Source organism: Aspergillus tubingensis (assembly GCF_013340325.1).
Source record: "Aspergillus tubingensis WU-2223L DNA, scaffold_3, whole genome shotgun sequence".
Classification (NCBI taxonomy): Eukaryota; Fungi; Ascomycota; class Eurotiomycetes; order Eurotiales; family Aspergillaceae; genus Aspergillus; species Aspergillus tubingensis.
Genome location: NW_023336277.1, coordinates 2,653,503 through 2,673,023, shown reverse-complemented (window position 1 = coordinate 2,673,023; position 19,521 = coordinate 2,653,503). Strand labels below are relative to the sequence as shown.

The 19,521-nt window shown below is 50.6% G+C and overlaps 4 protein-coding genes across 4 annotated transcripts; 2 read left to right on the top strand and 2 right to left on the bottom strand.

Annotated features, from left to right (window-relative positions):
- Positions 1-222: 222 nt before the first annotated feature.
- Positions 223-2,756, top strand: AtWU_02001 (uncharacterized protein; the record flags this gene model as incomplete). The annotated part of the gene is made up of 8 exons (XM_035497115.1): positions 223-1,038; positions 1,110-1,301; positions 1,356-1,528; positions 1,578-1,689; positions 1,741-1,801; positions 1,876-2,159; positions 2,239-2,339; positions 2,435-2,756. The coding sequence occupies 8 exons, from the start codon at positions 223-225 to the stop codon at positions 2,754-2,756; spliced, it is 2,061 nt and encodes a 686-aa protein (XP_035353008.1).
- A 607-nt stretch (positions 2,757-3,363) lies between these two features.
- atrF (ABC drug exporter AtrF) lies at positions 3,364-8,070 on the bottom strand (the record flags this gene model as incomplete). Its single annotated transcript, XM_035497114.1, has 3 exons — positions 3,364-3,894; positions 3,950-4,333; positions 4,384-8,070. The coding sequence occupies 3 exons, from the start codon at positions 8,068-8,070 to the stop codon at positions 3,364-3,366; spliced, it is 4,602 nt and encodes a 1,533-aa protein (XP_035353007.1).
- A 5,157-nt stretch (positions 8,071-13,227) lies between these two features.
- AtWU_01999 (uncharacterized protein) lies at positions 13,228-14,664 on the top strand (the record flags this gene model as incomplete). The annotated part of the gene is made up of 2 exons (XM_035497113.1): positions 13,228-14,259; positions 14,344-14,664. 2 exons carry the CDS (start codon positions 13,228-13,230, stop codon positions 14,662-14,664), a joined length of 1,353 nt encoding a protein of 450 aa, XP_035353006.1.
- A 2,564-nt stretch (positions 14,665-17,228) lies between these two features.
- On the bottom strand, positions 17,229-18,656 carry AtWU_01998 (camp independent regulatory protein; the record flags this gene model as incomplete). The annotated part of the gene is made up of 1 exon (XM_035497112.1): positions 17,229-18,656. The coding sequence occupies one exon, from the start codon at positions 18,654-18,656 to the stop codon at positions 17,229-17,231; it is 1,428 nt and encodes a 475-aa protein (XP_035353005.1).
- Between the last annotated feature and the right edge of the window lie 865 nt (positions 18,657-19,521).

Sequence of the window (19,521 nt, the reverse complement as noted above, 5' to 3'; positions counted from 1 at the left end):
TTTGTTTGATGAATACAGCGTTGCGCTTGTTTTGCTGCGCTGGAGCATCTCTAGCGTCGGCCTGATAAACAGACAACCTCCGGTACAAACTACCATCAGGCCTTTATTTATTCCGCTAGTTGTTACCGACTCATCCCCTCTTTACCCTCGCTATCATTCTATCCTCTTTCTTGGATTTATCATCTCACTCATTATATCTTCTGGTATTAAAAATCATTCAATATGGCTCCACATGAAGGGGAGCGCCAGTTTGAGACATTTGATCTAGACTCTGAACCCGATCAGCGTCGCAGCTCCGAGAGACAGGTTGTCGATCTTACAGCAGAGTCCGATTCAGATGACGTTGTACCCATCTTTCCGAAGTCGCGGTCCGTAATAGGATCTGACACTGATGATGAGGCGGGTGATGATGATCAATACGATGAAGATTTGAAGAGAGCTATCGCGCTCTCGTTACAAGAAGCTCAAGGAGGCTCGGGAGAATCCTCCAGTCCTCTGCAAATTAGCGACTCTGAGAAAGGGGAGACCCAGGGCACTGATTCTCCCTCAGTAAAAGAGGTCGAAGAGAAGACAAACGACCAAGAACCTGCTAAGTCCATGGGTATCTTTGGTCTCGATCGAAAGCAGATGGAGCAAGAGCGTCTCGCACGACTTGCTAAGAGAAAAGCCGAGGATACTAGCTCCATTGATCTCCGTGAGACTAAGCACTCGAAGATCGACTTAGCTCCAAAGCCCACTGTCCAACCCACTGTGGCCACTAAAGGTACGATTATGTCTGCATCACAGCCTACAAGCTCTAGGTCGATCCCATCTGCTTCACCGTCGGTTCAATATCCAGAGGGTATTGTCAAAAAGACATGGGCCTTTGGATGTCCCCGGCAAGGGGACGATATCAAGATTGAAGAGGTCTTGCAGAAGTCTGATTTAGAGCTTGCCGTTTTGAGCTCGTTCATGTGGGAGATGGATTGGCTGTTTAGTAAATTCAACATTGAGAAAACCCGTTTCATGATGGTCATGCAAGCCGAGGATGAGGCTACAGTGAGTATTCTCCATTGTCCTTTGCACCCTGGAATCGAGCCTTGTCTAGAACAAGCTAATCACCGGAGAAGAAACGTCAGTACGAATCAGAGACGGCTACCATGCGGAACTTGCGGTTGTGCTTCCCACCAATGGGTGGGCAGGTTGTTTGCATGCACTCAAAGTTGATGCTGCTCTTCCACCCTGGATATCTTCGCCTCGTGGTACCGACAGCCAATCTAACCCCATTTGACTGGGGTGAGATGAACGGAGTCATGGAGAATGTAATAAGCACAAGAGCGTCTATCCCTGGAGAACCCCTGCTGACACACCTCTAGAGCGTCTTTCTCATTGACTTACCGAAAACGAATGGCGCCGAGAAGCCTACAACCCATTTCTACGAAGATCTGGTTCATTTCCTCAAAGCCAGTACTCTTCATGAGAACATCATCGCTAAGCTTGATAGCTTTGACTTTAGCAAAACATCGAAATATGCCTTCGTTCACACCATGTATGTCCCCTTCTCCTACTAGCCGCATCGATAGATCTAACCGTCCCAGCGGTGGCTCTCACACAGACATGGCGTGGAAACGAACAGGCTACTGCGGCCTAGGTCGCGCAGTGGAAAGACTGAACCTTCGTACATCCGTACCACTGAACATCGACTTCATCGTAAGCATCTACCCTTTGCCACAACCATCTGCTACATGCTCACAAGTCAAGGCTTCATCCGTTGGCGCTATAACAGACCAATTTCTCCGCTCCTTGTACCTCGCTTCACAAGGTAGACGCATTCCCATATTCCTTGTCCCTACCCATAGACCCGATAACTAACACCTAAATCTCTCTAACCCAAAGGCGACGACGGCCTTACCGAATTCACAATCCGCTACGCCAAATCATTCCCAGTCCCCCGACGCGACGACCCCTCCAAACTCCTCAAGAAAGACACGGGCACCGAATGGAAGGACCGATTCCGTCTCTACTTCCCCTCCCAGAACACCATCGCAACATCAAAAGGTGGTCCCCGCTGCGCAGGCACCATCTGCTTCCAATCAAGATGGTACAACGGCGAGAATTTCCCACGCCATATACTCCGAGACTGTGAAAGTCAAAGAAAAGGCTTGTTGATGCATAACAAGGTGCGTATCCCACCCTACCCCCTTCCTCTTACCCTACAAATGCGATATCTCTAACATCCCACCCCACACTCAACAACAGATCCTCTACATCCGCCCCGACGAACCCATCCCTCTCTCAGAAACAACCCAATGCCGCGCATGGGCTTACGTCGGAAGTGCCAATCTATCCGAAAGTGCCTGGTACGTATTTCCTCATAAATACCACATTCATACTTAAAATCTTCGGTTTCACCCATCCCAACACCCCCTAACTCATGTATCTCTCTTCCAAACAGGGGCCGCCTCGTCCAAGACCGCTCAACGAAATCCCCCAAGCTGAACTGCCGAAACTGGGAATGCGGCGTAATAGTCCCCGTTATCGAAGACAAGACGGATACCTCAGAAGTCAAGGATAAGATGTCCGAAGACAGAGATAAAGGTAAAGGCAAAGCCTCTGAATCAACCTCGTCGTCATCTACATCATCACCGAATGTTGATGACGACGGGACAAACCTCCCCGCTGTATTCGGGGATACTGTTCCGGTTCCGATGCGGGTGCCGGGGGCGAGGTATAGTGGGGGGAAGCCGCCGTGGTTTTTTGCGGAGAGTCAGAGTTGATGTTGGGCCCCAGTTGCAGTGAAGAGGAAAGTGTGTGGTCTGGATGTTATTCTTGATAAGGTTAGGTATAAGGAGTTTGTGATATGTTGTGGGTAGATGTATGTGCAAGACATTTATCGCGGTTGATAGTAAGAAACATGATCTAACCCAATCTGATACACATTCCCTACTACTATTACTACTCCTAGCCAGGATAATATAGAATATATCTATAGAATAATATGCATTATGTACCTATTATGGATCAAAATATAACCCAAAATAATAGAAAACAACATGAAGAAAAAGGCATGACCAAAAAAGTCAAGCCCACCCGACAAACACACACGCTGATGCATCTCTATCTATCTGCATGATAATATAAACCAAGAAGAAAAAAAAAAATGTAAATCCGAACCAATATGCTTTTCTCTATCCTCCTCCTGCTGCTTCATCTCGTGTCTCGGGCCACATAGGCCTGTATATATCTTTTTTTTCGATGATAATTTGTATTTTGTTTTGTTTTTCTTACTCTCATGATTTATCACAAGAGGAAAGTCCCACACACCAGCATCCATCAAACAGACGAATACTGTGGCTGTAAAGAAACAGTGGCAAAGCCTCAGCTCTAAGCCTTGGGCGATCTCACAAACAGCTTCTTGATGCTACCGAAGAACATTCCCAGCGCAGCGAAGACGTAGCCAAGTCCAAAAGACCAGCCACGGACACGCACGCAGTAGATCATAAAGTAGACCAGGAACCAGTTGATGATCACATAGGCGAGGAAGATACCGAAGCAGCGCCACTTGTCGCCGTCGTGCACATTGAGGGTGTGCATGTACTGGGAGCCGTTGGCGTAGGGGCAGTACTGGCAATCCGAGGTGGCGTTGGGGTTGGAGAGGTAGCCGACGCCGGCACTCGAGACCCAGTCGCTGGCGTACTGAGAGCAGGTTTGGCCGGGGGGAGGGTTGAAGTGGGTGGTTTCCGAGGAGGCGCATTCGATGTCGACGGTGGGGAAGACGCTCGAGATGACACCGCGGAGCCACCAGGTGACAGGGTTGACGTAGTACATCCAGTACTTCCAGAACACGGGGTACGCAGAGTAAGGACGGACGACACCGTTGAACAGGCCGGTCATGACGAAGAAGAAGGGAAGGGTCTGGTGAATGTATTAGTTGTTTGCTTTGGTTAACTCTGAAAACGGAATAACTTACATTGGAAATGACGGTGAAGGACGGAGCAAAAGCACAGATCCATTGACCCCAGCTGGCCTGGAACAGGAAGAAAAGCACGGACATGAGGAAGACGTATCCGGCATTACTTGAGTCCGTAGGGAAACCGGCCGGGTAGTACCACAGCAGCCAGTAAATCAGTCCGGAGATGATAGCCATCGGGATTTCGCAGATGATGTTGGCCGTGCAGAATGCGATCCATCCGTAGATTCGACTGGGGTACTCGCGAGCTTCCCAAAGTGCCCGATTGATGTAGAACTTGGGGACCAAACTGTTCAGGACGATAGGCGGGAGGAGGATAATCAAGAAGATCGAGAACATCCGGTCCTGCATGCTAGAGATGGTGTTTCCGAGCATCCAGAAGGTCTACATGGATTAGCAAGTGTGCATGAGAGGGCTGATCCAAGGGTACTTACAAATCCGTTGAAGATACCAATGATGACACTGACGAAAAGCTTTCCATAGTAGTAAGAGGGATCTCTCCAGTACTGTCTGAAAAGTCTCATCATGAGGAGGTAGGTTTGGGTCGTAACAGGAGCAGCGAATTCATACGGCACACCCTGCTCATCAAGCGGGATCTTGCTGCGCTCCTCTCTGATGGTCTTGATCTCGTCCAGAATTTTTTGGTTTTGCTCCGAGTTCCTCCATTCCTCGTTCCAGTCAAAGCTCTTGCCATCCTTCTTGGTCGCCTTAGCTGCCGTCTCAAGAATGAACTCGGCGACGTTCTTCGAAGGGGGGCAGACAACACCGCGGTCGGCGAAGTACTTGATCACGTCGCGTCCTTCATGACCGACCGGGCCGAAGTAGAAAGTGTTACCGCCAGGGTTCAGAGCCAAGATCATGTCGAACTGTTGAATCAGCATGGACGAAGGCTGGTGGATCGTACACACGATAGCCTGTCCGGCTTGAGAAAGCTTCTTCAAGAAACGCACGATGGAAAAGGCCGCTTGACTGTCCAGACCGCTAGTGGGCTCGTCGAGGAAAAGAAGAAGACTGGGCTTGGCAGCCAGCTCGACACCGATGGTGACGCGCTTCTTCTGCTCGACGTTGAGGGAGCCAATGATGGCATCCTGAATTTCCTCGAGTTCCAAAAGGTCAATGATCTGGTTAACGTAGGCAAGCTTTTCCTCATCCGGAGTGTTTCTGTCCTGACGGAGCAGCGCGGAAAATTCGAGAGCTTCGCGAATGGTAGCGGTATTGTCATGGAGATCCATCTGCTCACAGAAGCCAGTGCCTCGCTGGAAGTCGGTGCCCAGAGGATGGCCATCAACAAGCATATCGCCAGTGACCACACCCATTTTCTGACGCTGAGCCAGAGTGTTCAGGAGCGTAGTCTTACCAGCTCCGGAAGCACCCATCAGGGCAATCATGAGTCCGGGTTTAGCATAGCCGTTGACACCATTGAGAAGCTTCCTTGTGCCATTGCCGTAGGGAACCGTATATTCAACGTTGGACCAGGTGAAGACGCGGTCGCTAGAGGAGATGCGGTTGAACGAGTCGCTGTTGCTGTTGGACTGGGCCTGAACACCAGCGCCCTGGGTCTTCTCTTCGTCACTTCCCTTGCCGCTCTGCGCCGTGAGCTGCTTAGCACGCTTGGAACGCTTGAATACCAAGGCACCGCCGCCACCACCGACGAACGAGAGAAACTCGGCAGCAAAAACGGTCACCAGGATGTAGAGCACAGTGAAGGCAATGACGACACCGAAGTTACGCCACATGTGATGGCGGGTGAACTGGTAGGCGGTCTCGATGTAGTTGGAACCCGAAACCTGCGTCTGCCCGAGCTGAGATCCGGTGAGAGAGCATCCCTGGTACCTGGGATCCAAGTCAGAGCCCTGGGGGACCAACATCGATGAGGCGCAGTCCATGAGTCGACCAGCAAACTCGTTGGACAGAACGGCTTCGTAACTGTAGGACAACGGGTTGACGTAGAAGAGCCATCCGAACCAGATCGAACCATCGATGAGAGATTGCTTGGGGATGACATAGCCAACGAACAGGATCAACACGTTAAGCGCGATACCACTGAATCGGACAGCGTCGTCAATCGATGGCGAGAGCGCAGCGAACATGCGATACATGGACGTGATGCAAAACGTCGTCGTGTACACGAAGAGGAAGTAGATCCAGAACTTGGAAGCGGTCACGTCGAGTCCGGACATGAAGTAGACGATAATGGTGAAGGGAACGACCATGCAGAAGATGGCTGGGAAATCCACAACCACACGAGCAATGGAAACAGCCGACGGACGGTAGAAGGCGTAATCCTTGTGACGGGCAACAATGCCACGACCACTGACCGCCGGCATCAGTTCCGTCAATTGCAACCAACCCAGGAACAGAATCGAGAAGAACAGAGCACCACCACGAGAGAAGGCGCCGCTGGTATTCAACGATTCACCATAGAACAAGGACGAGACAATCAAGCCGTTAGAAAGAATGATAAAGTACTTGGTGTAGAGCGAGGTCTTGTCACCCCAGAGCAGCCAAAATTCACGACGCACACAGGCGGCGACCTGGCGGACCAGAGAAACGGTGTATGGCGACTTCTTGGACACGGTCTTACTCTTCGACTCGGCGACCGACTTCTGGAAACGACGGGTGCTCTCCTGGTTGGTGTCTTGAAGCTGCTTCTCGTAGCCAGAAACATCGTCCAGGATACGCTGGTAGGCACTGCTTTGTCTGAATACGGACTCGAGCTCTTCCGCGGTCTTCGGAGTCGAAGCTTCCCGGCCGGGTTGGAATTGACGGGCGTTGGGGTCGCACAGGGAAGTCAAGAAATCGGCCGTAGTCGACTGTTCGGGGCAGTGGAATCCAAGGTTCACAAAGTATTGTCTCGCCTCGTTGGCGGGACCTTGATAGAGCATGCGTCCCTGGTCGATCACCAGCACCTTGTCCATGAGTTCGTAAATGCTCTCACCGGCCTGGTACAGGGTAACAAACGTGGTCCGCTTGCTGATGTCGGTCATGATGCGCAGGGACTTGGCGTAATCCAGGGCGGTGCTGGCGTCGAGACCTCTGGTGGAGTTATCCCAGCAGACGACGGAGGATTTGGTGGCCAGCGTCTCCGCGATACTGACACGCTTTCGCTCTCCACCGGACACACCACGGACATACTCGTTGCCGACCACGGTGTTCTTGGTGTGCGAGATACCGAACATCTTCAACAGAGCATCGATGATGATTGGGATACTCTCCCTGTCGTGCTTCTTGGTCTTGTTAATGAGGGAAAACTTGAGGGTCTGCCAAACCGTGAGGTTGGGGAAGTGCTGGTCATCTTCCTGGTTGTAGTTGACCTCACCACGGAAGTGCTTATGCTGCTCCTCCGCGGACATACCGCCGTAGCTGATCTCACCCTCGACGCCGGCGAAGGCTTCTCGGTCATTGGCGATGGTCTTGAGGAAGGTGGAGCAACCGGCACCAGGTCTTCCCAGCACCAGCATCATCTCACCTTCCCGCACAGCACCAGTGAACTCGTGAAGCAAGTCTCTCACGGGGGGCTTGCGACCAAAGCGGAGTTTGGGGGCGAATTTGCAGACAATGTTGTAGAGATCGGGTCCAAAGGTACCGATGACGGCGTCCGGAAGGGTACGAACAAAAGACGCACCCGTCTCGACACCCTTCACGGTGACGTCCTTGAACACCACACCCACCTTCTTAGCGGGTTCGCCTGCAGTCGTCCGGCGTTCGAGGTGGCCGCCCATCAAGAACTCGCTGAGGTCGAAACCGCCATAACCGCTGTCCGTGGTGCCGGACAAATCGTCGTCGTCGTCTTCCATAGCCTTCTCCTCATCGCGCGCCTGGCTTGCGCGCGAGCGCAGTCGCTGAGCTTCTCGAGTAGCGGAACGGGTTTGGTGCAAACTGAGGCGGGTCAATTCCTTGCGCATTTCCTCAAAATCCTCCATGGCGCCGCGACGAGAGACAGGCTCCTCTTCCTGTTCTCCCCAACGGCCATCAGCGGATAGGTCGGTCTCGCTAGTCGACTGAGAGGTCACGGTTTGGTCGGAAGCGATAATGTGGGAGCTTTCTTGGGCGTAGGAATGCTCCTGGGTGATAGTCGGGACATTTTGCAATGCATCCGGCTGACGATGTTCGTCAGCCATGGTGGAAACTGTGGCGCCTGTCGTGAGGGAGGGATCTGCAAGTCGGACGTAAGGTGATGGTGATATTGTAGGCTACCAACCGAGTGGCGCAAAAATAAGGCGAACCCAAAAAATTTCTTGAAGGTGTGAATCTCCGATCGAAGAAAGGAGAACGGGGAAAGGATAGGGATAATAAATAGATATTAATAGGTAATGCCACGAATACGGAAGGCAAGGGATGTTATCAACGTTTAGCTGGAGTATGTATGGAAGATATGTACAGCCAAAGATAAAGACGATGATTAGTGCAGTTAGGGGGGTATGTAGAGGGTTGATGCGGCACGGGACTGGGGCGCTCCAGGAGCTCCAGCACACGCCTTGAGAGGAGTGGAGATTGGGGTGAGGGTGGAGGAGGAAAGAAAGAAAGACCGTAACCGACTCAAGGGGAGAAAGAAACAAGAGCCATCCACTGACACTAAGGAGGGGGAAGAAAGATAATAAATAAGTCAGTGGAGGAGGGGAGGACGTTGCATCACGGGTATAAACGATATTGGCGGCGCCGGCGTTATCAGACGCTAACGCCGCGGGACCACTTTGGAGAAAAAAAAATATTCATGAGGGAAGAACTGGAGAAAGACAGGCAAGATTGGAGGCGGATTTGTCAGGATTGCAAACGAGCATTGACAATAGACTCGGCTTGTAGCCATGCCAAATGGACCCGAAACGGACCAGGGTCCATATCCGTGGCGGCGACGACAAGCAGACGGAATTAACCAAGCAATCAGAGAGCGCAGAGAGACGGAAGGACCAGGTAGCGGAACTGAATCGAAGGAGTGGATTTGCTGACAATTGGAACTGCAGCAAGAAGGCGATGGAAAGCTGGACATTCCATCGGGTGAACTGCGGTGGGTCTTTTTTTTCATCTTGTTCTTCTTTTTTACTCATGAGTCAAGATGAGGTCCACGGATGTCAGTTTCTAGAAATGTGATTGGTCACGGGAGCCATGGATTCAGGGGTCGGCTGGACCCGAATGGCTCTGGAAGCGGAAGGAGCGACGCGGATTCAGCGAGGAAATCATCTTCCTGGCGCACTTTCCTCGTTTTGACTTTGATGTTTGGGCTGTTTGTTTGGGCTGCTTGTCATCATTCTTAACGGTGGGTCGGAGATAAGCCTACTTTTCTCTTACTTCCACTTACTTCCTGTCCGGCGTTAAGTTTTAAACATCTGAAATTTCGAAGCGGGGTCTCTTTTCGGTTAGTCCGAAACAACCTCGACTCGATTATTTCCTCTTCTGCTGCTGCTGCCTATCTCATATAATATCTCATATAATAAGACAATTAACTCATCATCTTGTAGATTATCCTCGTCATCATCCATCATCCATCATCCTTCTCTTGGCATAGGAAGCTGACTCTTATTATATTATTAATCACAGTCACTACTAGTTAAGTACTAAGATTACTTGTGATCCATAACAAGGCTCTGTCTGACATGAGCTCATCTGGTTAGTTAATTAACTATAAGTAGTAATAGATATACGTAGATAGTTATCTGGACGCCTGATGTGTACTTGTGAACTGGGACGCAGGGGAGCTTCCAGTAATTTCTACTAACGTGGGTACTATTTACTTTTTTTTGTGATACCAAACGGATATTATTACTATAATTATTGCTATCATTATTAATCAATCATTGAGGGTGACGATCTCTCACATTCTCACTCTTACACTCTCGGTTCTGAGCTCAATCGGCACTACTCCGGAACGGGGTCCCCGGCACCCTCGAGTCAGCCTGCCGACCACTTCCCTACCAAACCCAGTCAGCCAACGATTCAGTCAAGTGGGTTTGGCCACAGGCTCGGAACCGACTATGGAGTAAGCCTGCTGCTTGTTGCTGCTCTTGCTTCTTGCTGCTGATGATTCCTGCAAGTCCAGCCACAATTTCCAGCTCAAAGTTGCACGATCGCTCTCTTTTATTTTTTTTCCCCTTCCGCGTACTTTTTCCGGCCGTGGCCTCTGGTTGGTTCTCATCTTTCCATGAAACAACTTGAACCTTCTTGGGCAGGAGCTTGGACTCGATTAGCCACACCTGATTCACCCGGGACTGCCATGCCGACCGGGTGCGATCTGTCAGATCTGATGGGTGCCGGTTCTCGCCCTACTCGTGTCGTTTCCAATTGGGATTCCGAGGCCTTTTCGGATCGCCTTGTGCTCTTGATTTCCCCTTTTTCCCTGTTTGCTCCATTTTCTCCCATCACACCGCTTGGGCCTCACTCACACCCTCCCCCTCCATCTCCCACATTTTTTCCTCCAAGCAACAACCCAACCACCATTTGGGCCACCAGCTGACTCCTTAGGATTACCGCGTACAGGCAACAACTTCACTTATCTGACCAATAATGGCCGTCTTCCTGTTCACTATGGTATCAGTCTAGCCCTTCCCTGCACGGATCGCCTCCACTCCCAAGCTCAAGCTCCCCATCTGGTTCTTGCTGAGCTTCCAGTGGACTAAGAAATATATACCTTTGACCACTTTCCAGAGATTCCCCCTAGGCTGATATTTTAGACTGATATTTGAACATCCCCCGCCATCACAACCTGTTTCCTAGGGTGGAATGTGCTATTTTCAAGCATGCGCTCGGAAAACTGAGCATCACACGGCACCGCACTGCATCGCCTACACCGGAGAAATTTCAGACTGCGGGGTTTGGATGCAAAAGTCCACACGTAATTAGCGCCAGTCTTGGATCTGTGCATGTGCTCTTCCAGTGAAAACTTGAGTATAGCAGCGGCAATCTCGGACAGATCCATGCACAGTTTGCGGTCAGCTCAGGCAGCTACGCAAAGCGCGGGGTGGCTCGTAAACTTTTAGTCTCTTGCTTCGTTTTCACTCCTCGATTTTGTGAGTATCTATCTATCTACTGTGGCTTTCTTCATGCTTAGTGGCTCCCTGCACCTGGACGCAAAATTGCGATGCCAGCCTGCACGTTGCTCGGTGAGAGTGCCTAGTTGGCACTAGCCCCAAGTATGCCCGGTCACTCTAGGCCAGGGTCCGCGGTCTTTCGCACCGCTGCATCTCAATCCAGCCACTACTATCTTCCACGGTCCAGCCTGCCCGGCTGCTAGCCACTCGCCAATAGCTTTCCGTTGCCTTTTATATTCTTGGCGTGGAACTGCCTTGCGGCCACCGGTGACACAATCCGGTTTCTTTGGAACAGTTCACCTGGCGTTATACCCTCGTGTCGATGTTATGGCTTGCCGTGTCTTGATCGACGTATCCTGTCTATCTGCATCATCTGACGGATTAGCATGCGCTCTGGATGTATGGTGGTTGATGTCCAAGCCGCGAAACCGCCAGATCCACGTGTTCGACGACGGGTATAGGCTGGTCGAGTAACCGAGTCTCCTTCCGGAGCAAGACCGTCTTGTCCGCTGTCGATGTGATTCTCAGCTAAAGTCGCATTGACCAACAATCCCTGCTTTCTTTCAACATCGGATAGCACGGCTATATGCATAACCTGCAGGGAAGTACCCCACAATGGCGTTGCTCTTTCGGCATCCGTTGCCGGTTCACCCCAACCAAATCCCGATTGTCGTGTCTATGAGGCTGTGGCATCGCTCTTGTGTGGAACAAAATGCAGGATAGAACTACTGTAGTAGGAAACAAACCATGCTGTGTCGTTGCCATCAGATCTAGATGCAAATTGAAATGAAGCGGATCGGTGCAACAATCAGTACCGAGTATATCTTTCGATGCATGGAGTTGGACGTGTTAGGGCCAGCTCCTCACTGACCAACAAGGGTGATTGAGTGCTGTCAACCATGAAGCCTTCCTGCTAATCAATACTAGCCCGTTGCTAGCTTGTCCTTGGGATGGATCGACACGCGCTTATTCCAGCTACACACTGCTCGCGAACCAGCATCGGTCGATCATGAAACATGAGTTACCCTGGTACGCTTCCATCTTCTCACTTAGTGTATTAGAGTCCTGCATGGTGGCTGGACTGGGCCTTGGCAGTCTAGACCGGACACGAGACGACAGTATATTATATTTAGGGAGAATGGATGAACCTGTAAGCAGCGGTCTGTACACGTATTCCACGGCCAAAATGCCTCATTGAAATAGACCAATAACGGCATTCTCTATCATAACGGTGGTAGCTTGTAGTCAGAGAGCCTGATACGAATCTCCAATGCTGCCCAAGCAACACCTCTTCTGGTCACAGTCAGCCTGGAGCAGGCCGTCAGGAATTGCAACTGTTTCTATGATCAGACAATTTCAATAAAATGGGATATTGCAAGTTTGTTCTGTCTGCCTGGTGGTTTGCCGTGAACGAACCTTGTTAGTTATAGATCACGATACACGCTAGTCATGAACTGTAGTTGAGTCTCATGGCGATGCCTCCCTCTATCTACCTATGATCCACACGGTGACTCAAACCAACAGGTTTTCAAGCAGACACTGGATCTCTTTAGATCGCAAGATCAGACCTAATAACTGGATCTTGCGGTGGATAACATCAACTGGATCTCCTGATCGTTGTAGCAGCTGATAGCGATGCGACTACTATAGGAGCTGGATATCTGGATTAGCGCTGTTTTAGTAGCGATTAGTAGAGATCAACCTGCGGCCCCTTGCATAGTCTGAGATCAGATAGATTAGCCGTCTGATAATGGAGATATTGAAGCGCAGTAAGAAGTTCCGGGGGCGATGGAAATAAGGTTCCCGTGACTGGATCCGCCTCCATCATTCGTTCCGACTCCACAACTATCTCATTTTCAACCATCCTCCATGCTGCCTCCCCTTCCCTCAACTCATCACCTCCGTCGAGGTCAGTCTCTCATCGAAAGACCCTTTTCTTTCACCTGACAATGGTCTTCGTAATGATCGCTGTCGACTGATTCTGCTCCTCTTGGCGCCCGCGACCCATGCGGCCATCGCAGACTTCCAGCTGACCCGCGCCGCCTCTCTCACCTGATATAACCTCGTCCATCTGTCGACTCGTTTGTCGTCATCGTCCTTCCCCAACGCTGGATAAAATGGTCTCGCTGATAAGGTCGCGAAACTCGGGCATTCCACCCGCAAAACGCACCCATCACTTCGACATACCATAGCACTTTTTCCTCCGACCTCCTCCTCCGCACTCCTTTCTGATGGAGATCCAACAACAATATCGCAATGGGTATTCGGGATGACCGCGATGGAGGAGAAACACCATCCTTCACCATGGCGCATCCTACAATGGCCATGGTGACAATCGACCGTCCTGCCGCTCCAGCGCCGGACTCTTCGTCCCCCCTGAAGCCAGCCGGCCAAGCTAAACAACCACCCTCTGACCCAACAGCCACCCCGGACCCCAACCTTGTCAACCCCCGTCTCCTCGTGAATGGCGCTTGTATCTACGAGCGACACCTTCCAGGAGATGCGTACATTACTGCACACGTGCAGCGTCTTCAGCACGGGTTCTACGCCAGTCCCGCCGTGTCCAACCAAGACCACAACCACGTGGACTTCCTCGGTATCACCTTCGTCTTCCACTCGCCCAATACACTCTCCCATCGCTTCAAAGCAGCCACCATTCGGGCCTCTGTTCAGAGCGCAAGGGAGCAGTCATCGTCAAGCAACCGGACCCGCCATCCCCGCTTCCTCATGCATGCCCCGCACCTCCTCTACGGCGCCGTTTCCCCTGAAACCCTACAATGGAACTACAGCCTCAGCGGCTCGCTTGGAGTTTCTGACCTCCCTCTCGTCGCGAGTCTCTCACCCAGCGGTGGCATGAACGGACGTTATAAGCGGTATGAGATGATGCGGATCCAGGGGTCGGTGCGATCGCTCAGAAGCCCGCGCGGCCGAGCCTTCGACGTTGAGGGCGGCGAGATCGTGTGGACCCTAGAGGAGAACAACCTGCAGCGATCGGGCCTGCCGCGCGAGTTCACCTTCGCCATGCTGATCTCGAAACCCCGCGCGGAGAGCCGAGTTCAATTTGCGCTGGACATTGCTCCAGTCGTCCAATGCTGGTGGTCGAGTTACCCGGGGCCCCTGCTAGCCCTACCGCGATACAAGCCCGTGCGTCGACGGCCGGTGGATTTCCGGACAGAAGTGGGCCAGCGTTTCGAGCCCCTCACGGCAGACAAGGGGTTCAATTTTGCGGCCCTAGAAAGCTCGTTCGATGATTACGTGCATATGCCGGGGCGGAAGTTTTCATCTGGCGTACGTGGTACCCAATTCCCTTGAGCATACATTGGAAATCCAGAGTCATGCAGGAATATATACTGACATCGGAGTTTGCTGCAGATCTCCCCGGACGGCGGAATCGCACAAGACGACAACGAAGTCCGACGCGACGTGACCCGCGATTGGACGATGATCGAACCGTTGCGTGGAGTTAACAAGATCCCCGCCTTGCTGCCGGGCAAATCGGGACTCAACCCCAACCAGCCCATTCCTGCAATACCGGGATTCGATCCGGGAAGTTTCACAATGCGATTACTGTTGGATAATGCACATGGGTCAAGCAGCAGGTACGCGCATGTGACGTCGGAAGTGACCAACGTACGAAATGGGCAGCGAACCGAGCGACGAATGGAGCGACGAAGCAAGGGAAATACTAAATAGCATTTAGCATGGAGTTGGCTGTCTGATTTGATTGTCTTGTCTTTGTTAGCGACTAGCATGATACCCGGGATACAAGAATGATAGAATTGGGTGATGCGCAGTGATATAATTCAATGTGAAGATACTGTCTAGTTCACCTCCAACTTATACTATACGTCATTATAGTACCATTATCACTCACAGACCACTACGAGATGAATTGCTAATCCTCGACATCATTCTCCAATCTGCACAATTTGTCGAAACCACAAGATAGTAAATACTAGATAGTTAGGATATATACACCGAACAACTAATCACCACCACCATTATTCTTACATCGAACCTACCAAACTAGCCTTAACAGACCCCTTATATAATCACCACCTAGTACTTTGCTAGTATAGCACCCAACGTAAAATATAAACAAACGGTGAAGAGGAAATGACTACATCCATACAACGAACAGAACAACTAGATAATACTATGTAAGCAACTACCCCGGTAATGTTCTTACTGTATTGTATAATACGGTATGGTCACGTAAGGTTCTTGGTAAGTAAGAAAGTAGTGACGTAACAGCCACCCATCTACAACTCACACATAACCACCACACAGATTAATTGAGTATTTACTAAAGTGACTACTGCTAATAGTATATACGAACCTCATAGTTCTGAGTATATAGTAGATTGAGGGATATAGAGCATTTTCTACAGACTAGACTACCACCTAAGATTATCTAGCCACAATCAAACCCTACTACATGTAGTTTACACACATATAATTTCATGATGTGTATAAAGGCGTACATTTACCTAGCCCAGCTGAATTTAAATACTACTAGTACTAACAATATATTCTGTATTAGATTATATATATACGAGAGCTGTTCGTATGTTACTAGTATACTGATATTAAAGAATAGAATATAGTCAGTAAGTACATAAATTACACAGTTACATACTTACTTAAAAACATACAAGTACTTATTAAGAACTTGCAATGAACTCATTATTATCATCATTATTAGTATTATCGGAGTCAGAGATGAGCCAAATTATATAGAGAGTCCACCCAATTATTTAACCTATACATCAATAATCAACTCAGCACATAACATACAACCCTCAATTATATTGGTGAGTAGAAGGAAGAGAGAGAGAAAATTACAGCAGTGGTCTAGATCCCCTCGCAAGTAAGAAGTGGAGGTGTCCACGGTGGAGATAGCCAAAAGCAAAGTGTCAAGTGTCAAGTGTCACCGTGACATTAAACTTCTTCACCCATTTCCCACATCCACATCCACCCATACTATCTACTACCACTGCCTTAAACTTCCCGGTTCGGTTCGATTCGATTCGATCGATCGGTCGCCTCGATCTTAGTTACTACTACTACCTTATTACAACCCAATCCACTATGTACCTTCTCTTTCTTCTGACTACTACTCAATTCCTTGTTTTTTCAACACATACCAATATACTAGCTAGTAAGGTAGTAAGTAGATGGGTCTAGACCATTAGAGATATTGAGTGGCTTCAAATTTATTTCATGTTACGTATATGTACACTACAAGTACACAGTTCAGGAAGAAGAATCATATGCATAGTCAGCCACTGATTGATTGATTGATTGAATCTTACAAGTTATATGCCTATAACTCAAGATGATCGTGGCTATAGCGAACTACTGCATTCTCATAGATCAATCAACCGAACGAGTGAATGAATAATCATCCTGTCTAGACCCCGACAATGATGTGATGAGATGATAATTGATGATATCACCAACTTATCCTTCCCGCACATGACAAGAAGAAGCCCTTCCGTAGCATCAAATCGAACCACAACCACAACCCATTAATATTTGCCAAGAACAAATCCAGCTTGAAACCCAGGATTGATTGATTGATTGTTGATTGATTGATCGATCGATTGGTTGTATGCATCACCGATGGGATCATCTCGTCAAATAGTTTCCATGTACACCACTAAGAACCCATGGTTTCTCCCATATGTAACAACTAAGGATATGATGATAGCGGACCAAGCACACAGACACAAAAGCAATGAGCATCACGTAGAGTAGCACGTAGCACGAACAACAAAACAAAAACAAAAGTGTTGACAGATAGCCGCCCCAGAACCATGCCACCCAAAACCGTCCCATTGCTCATAATCGCATGAAAAAGACAGAAAACCAATCCACACTCGCAACAAATCATAGACCACCAAACAGCGAAAACACAGAATAAATCCCAGAAAACCCCCCAGGGTACTACCCGCGAACAGGCTAATAAAAATATAAAAAAAAAAAAAAGAAGGTATTTTGATCGACATCGTATCATCGTAGGGGTAACAGAAGCAGCAGCAACAAGGAAAAAGCCACCCATGTCTCCTCTAAGAGCGTTTTCCCACCCGGGTATTCATCCACAGCGTATATGCATAGTCTATTCCCAAATTGCCGCCCTTCTGAGAAACAACAGAAAAATAAAATTCGTACGGAAGAAAATAAAGAGGGGGGTGTGAGAAATAAAGTTAAAGCGAGGGTAAAACCACAAGTTATGGTCGCTGGAGAATTCAGAGTCATATCTGAGGCTGCGCCGGAGCAGCAGCCGCTGCCCATGTCGACACGGGGTAATTGGCATGAGCTGCTGGCGCGGTAGCGCTCACGTAGTACGGATGCCGGTCTGCGCCCGGGTAATAAGGCGCATGCATCGGGTTCGACTCCCGGCGCGGGATGCCCGGGTCAAACGCAGACATGCCACGCTGTTCCAGTGGTTGATGCGGTCCATCAAGCGGACCCAGGCTGAAGCTTCCTCCGCGTGAATATGTGGCCGGCGTGGCCGGATCGATGGGCGAGGTCGCGTCGGTCGCAACGCTGCGTGAGGATATTGACGAGTTGCGATAGGCCGAAGGGCTGTGATCCGACTGGGATCGGTTGCGATCGCTCAAGGAACTCGGAATGCCCGTGTTGAGTGCAGAAGGGATCGACGACGACAGCGCATTGTGACCCAGAGCATCGAAGCTCGTTCCATACTGAGTGGGTGTCCGGAATTGAGAGTAGTCGTCTGGCTTCTGCGGGATCTGGGTAGGTGCAGACGGCGCGGGGAGATACGGGTTGGAAGCTGGCTGCGCCGAAATCGACCCTGCCATCGAGTATCCCGGGATGGCCGCAGTCTGCGGAGCATGCGTAGCAGCATACGGCGCGGGGTGCATATAGAATTCGGGATGAGGATTGGGGATCGCATACCCGGGCGGTGCTACCAACTGAGGTCGGTATCCGTAGATCGTATGGGGGTCGTTCGGGTTCTCTAAGCCTCCTGATTCCAAGTCATCGATGGGTGCCCGGAAGCTTTGCTTCTGCGTCAGCTCTGCACGAGGCCGAATGTACCGCAGCGAGTCGACCATCGATGGTGGGTTCAACAGCCCGCGCATCACGTCCTCCACGCTGTAATACGAGACCAGGTGGTGTGTCACCCCCGAAACCGTCACACTCATCGTCTTCTTCACGAGTCCCGAATCCTTGAAGCCATACGAGTCCACCAGCGAGCCCACCAACGCTCTCTCCACGTCCGACTGGTGTGGTCGGTCTCCAGGATACTGACCGGGTGTCGAAGACGGCGAATAGCCGCCGTTGCTGTCCTGTCGCGGATACGGCTCCCCAGGTCTCGTGGAAGGCACCGGGCGTCGATTGGCCTTCTTCATCGCTCGCTTCTTTTCGCCGGGAGGAAATGGCTTTTCCAGTTCGCGGTAGACGAGAAAGTTGCCCAAAATTCGACTGGGACTCCAGGTCACTCCATCCGTCCATCGCTTAATTCCCGACGAATTCTCCTCGTAGATGAACACACTGCCACTGCGGACCAGGTGACCACGTTCGCGATCGTGGGGCCGACGGGGCACATGGTGCAACACTCCCGTCAGACAAGCCTCGAAAAGAATCAGCGCATCCTGTGTTGTCGCGACGTATCCCGTAAAGGTGGGCTCCAACACCGTAGCGGTGCCGTTGACCATTGTTTTGCGTTTGTTTGTAGGTTCGAACCTAGTTGAAAGGGGGGCAAAGAGGTAAAATCAATCAAGGTTAACACCACCCTTGATCAAGGTTTCCCAGTAACTCGGCTAGACGGATTGGCCAGGGTGACACTGGCGTTTCGACACCAAGCAGAGGAAGAATAGCAGTGAATAGGATCAGAACAATCCCGCCTGACAGGCTGTCAGAATTTCTTTTCTTTGTTATCGGCCGTTGCAGAAAAAGCTAGGACGATGTCCCGAGCTAAAAAATGAATGGGATGGGGGGAGGGAGGGGGGAAAAGGGAGTGAATCGGGGGACTCCAGAAAAGCAGGGAGGGGGAGGCAAATAACCTTTGGGGGGAAGACGAGGAGTGGGAACCTCTGGTGCGAAGGTGAGAGAATGACAAGTCGAGAGAGCTGACGGTGATGGTTGAACCGTAGAAGAGGGCCGATGGCGCGAGTTTAAAGCGCCCCCCTCCTTCTGAGTTTAAGGGCTACTACCAGACTTGGGCGAGCCGGATCGACAGCGAGCACGGGCCCGTCCTTTTTCCCAAATCCTCGCACAGGGAAAGGGTTGGATCTGGAGAGCAGCGTCTGGCCCTAGTGCAGCTGGGTCGACTGGAGCTCCGGTTCCACGGATAGCGATCGGATCGAGGTAGGTTGAGTCTCCAACCAAACCAGCTGCGGGAATTCCCAAGCTTTCTGCTTGCAAGGAGAAACCCGTTTTGACAGGGAGTTTAAATACCCTGGGCGCGGGAGTTTCTCTTCAACCCAAAAGGCTGTTGCTGATGCTGCTGCGCAAGACGATGCGGAGTTTCGGGAATTGTTGGTATGGGCAACAATCCACTGCGCGAGAAGCGATAGTGAT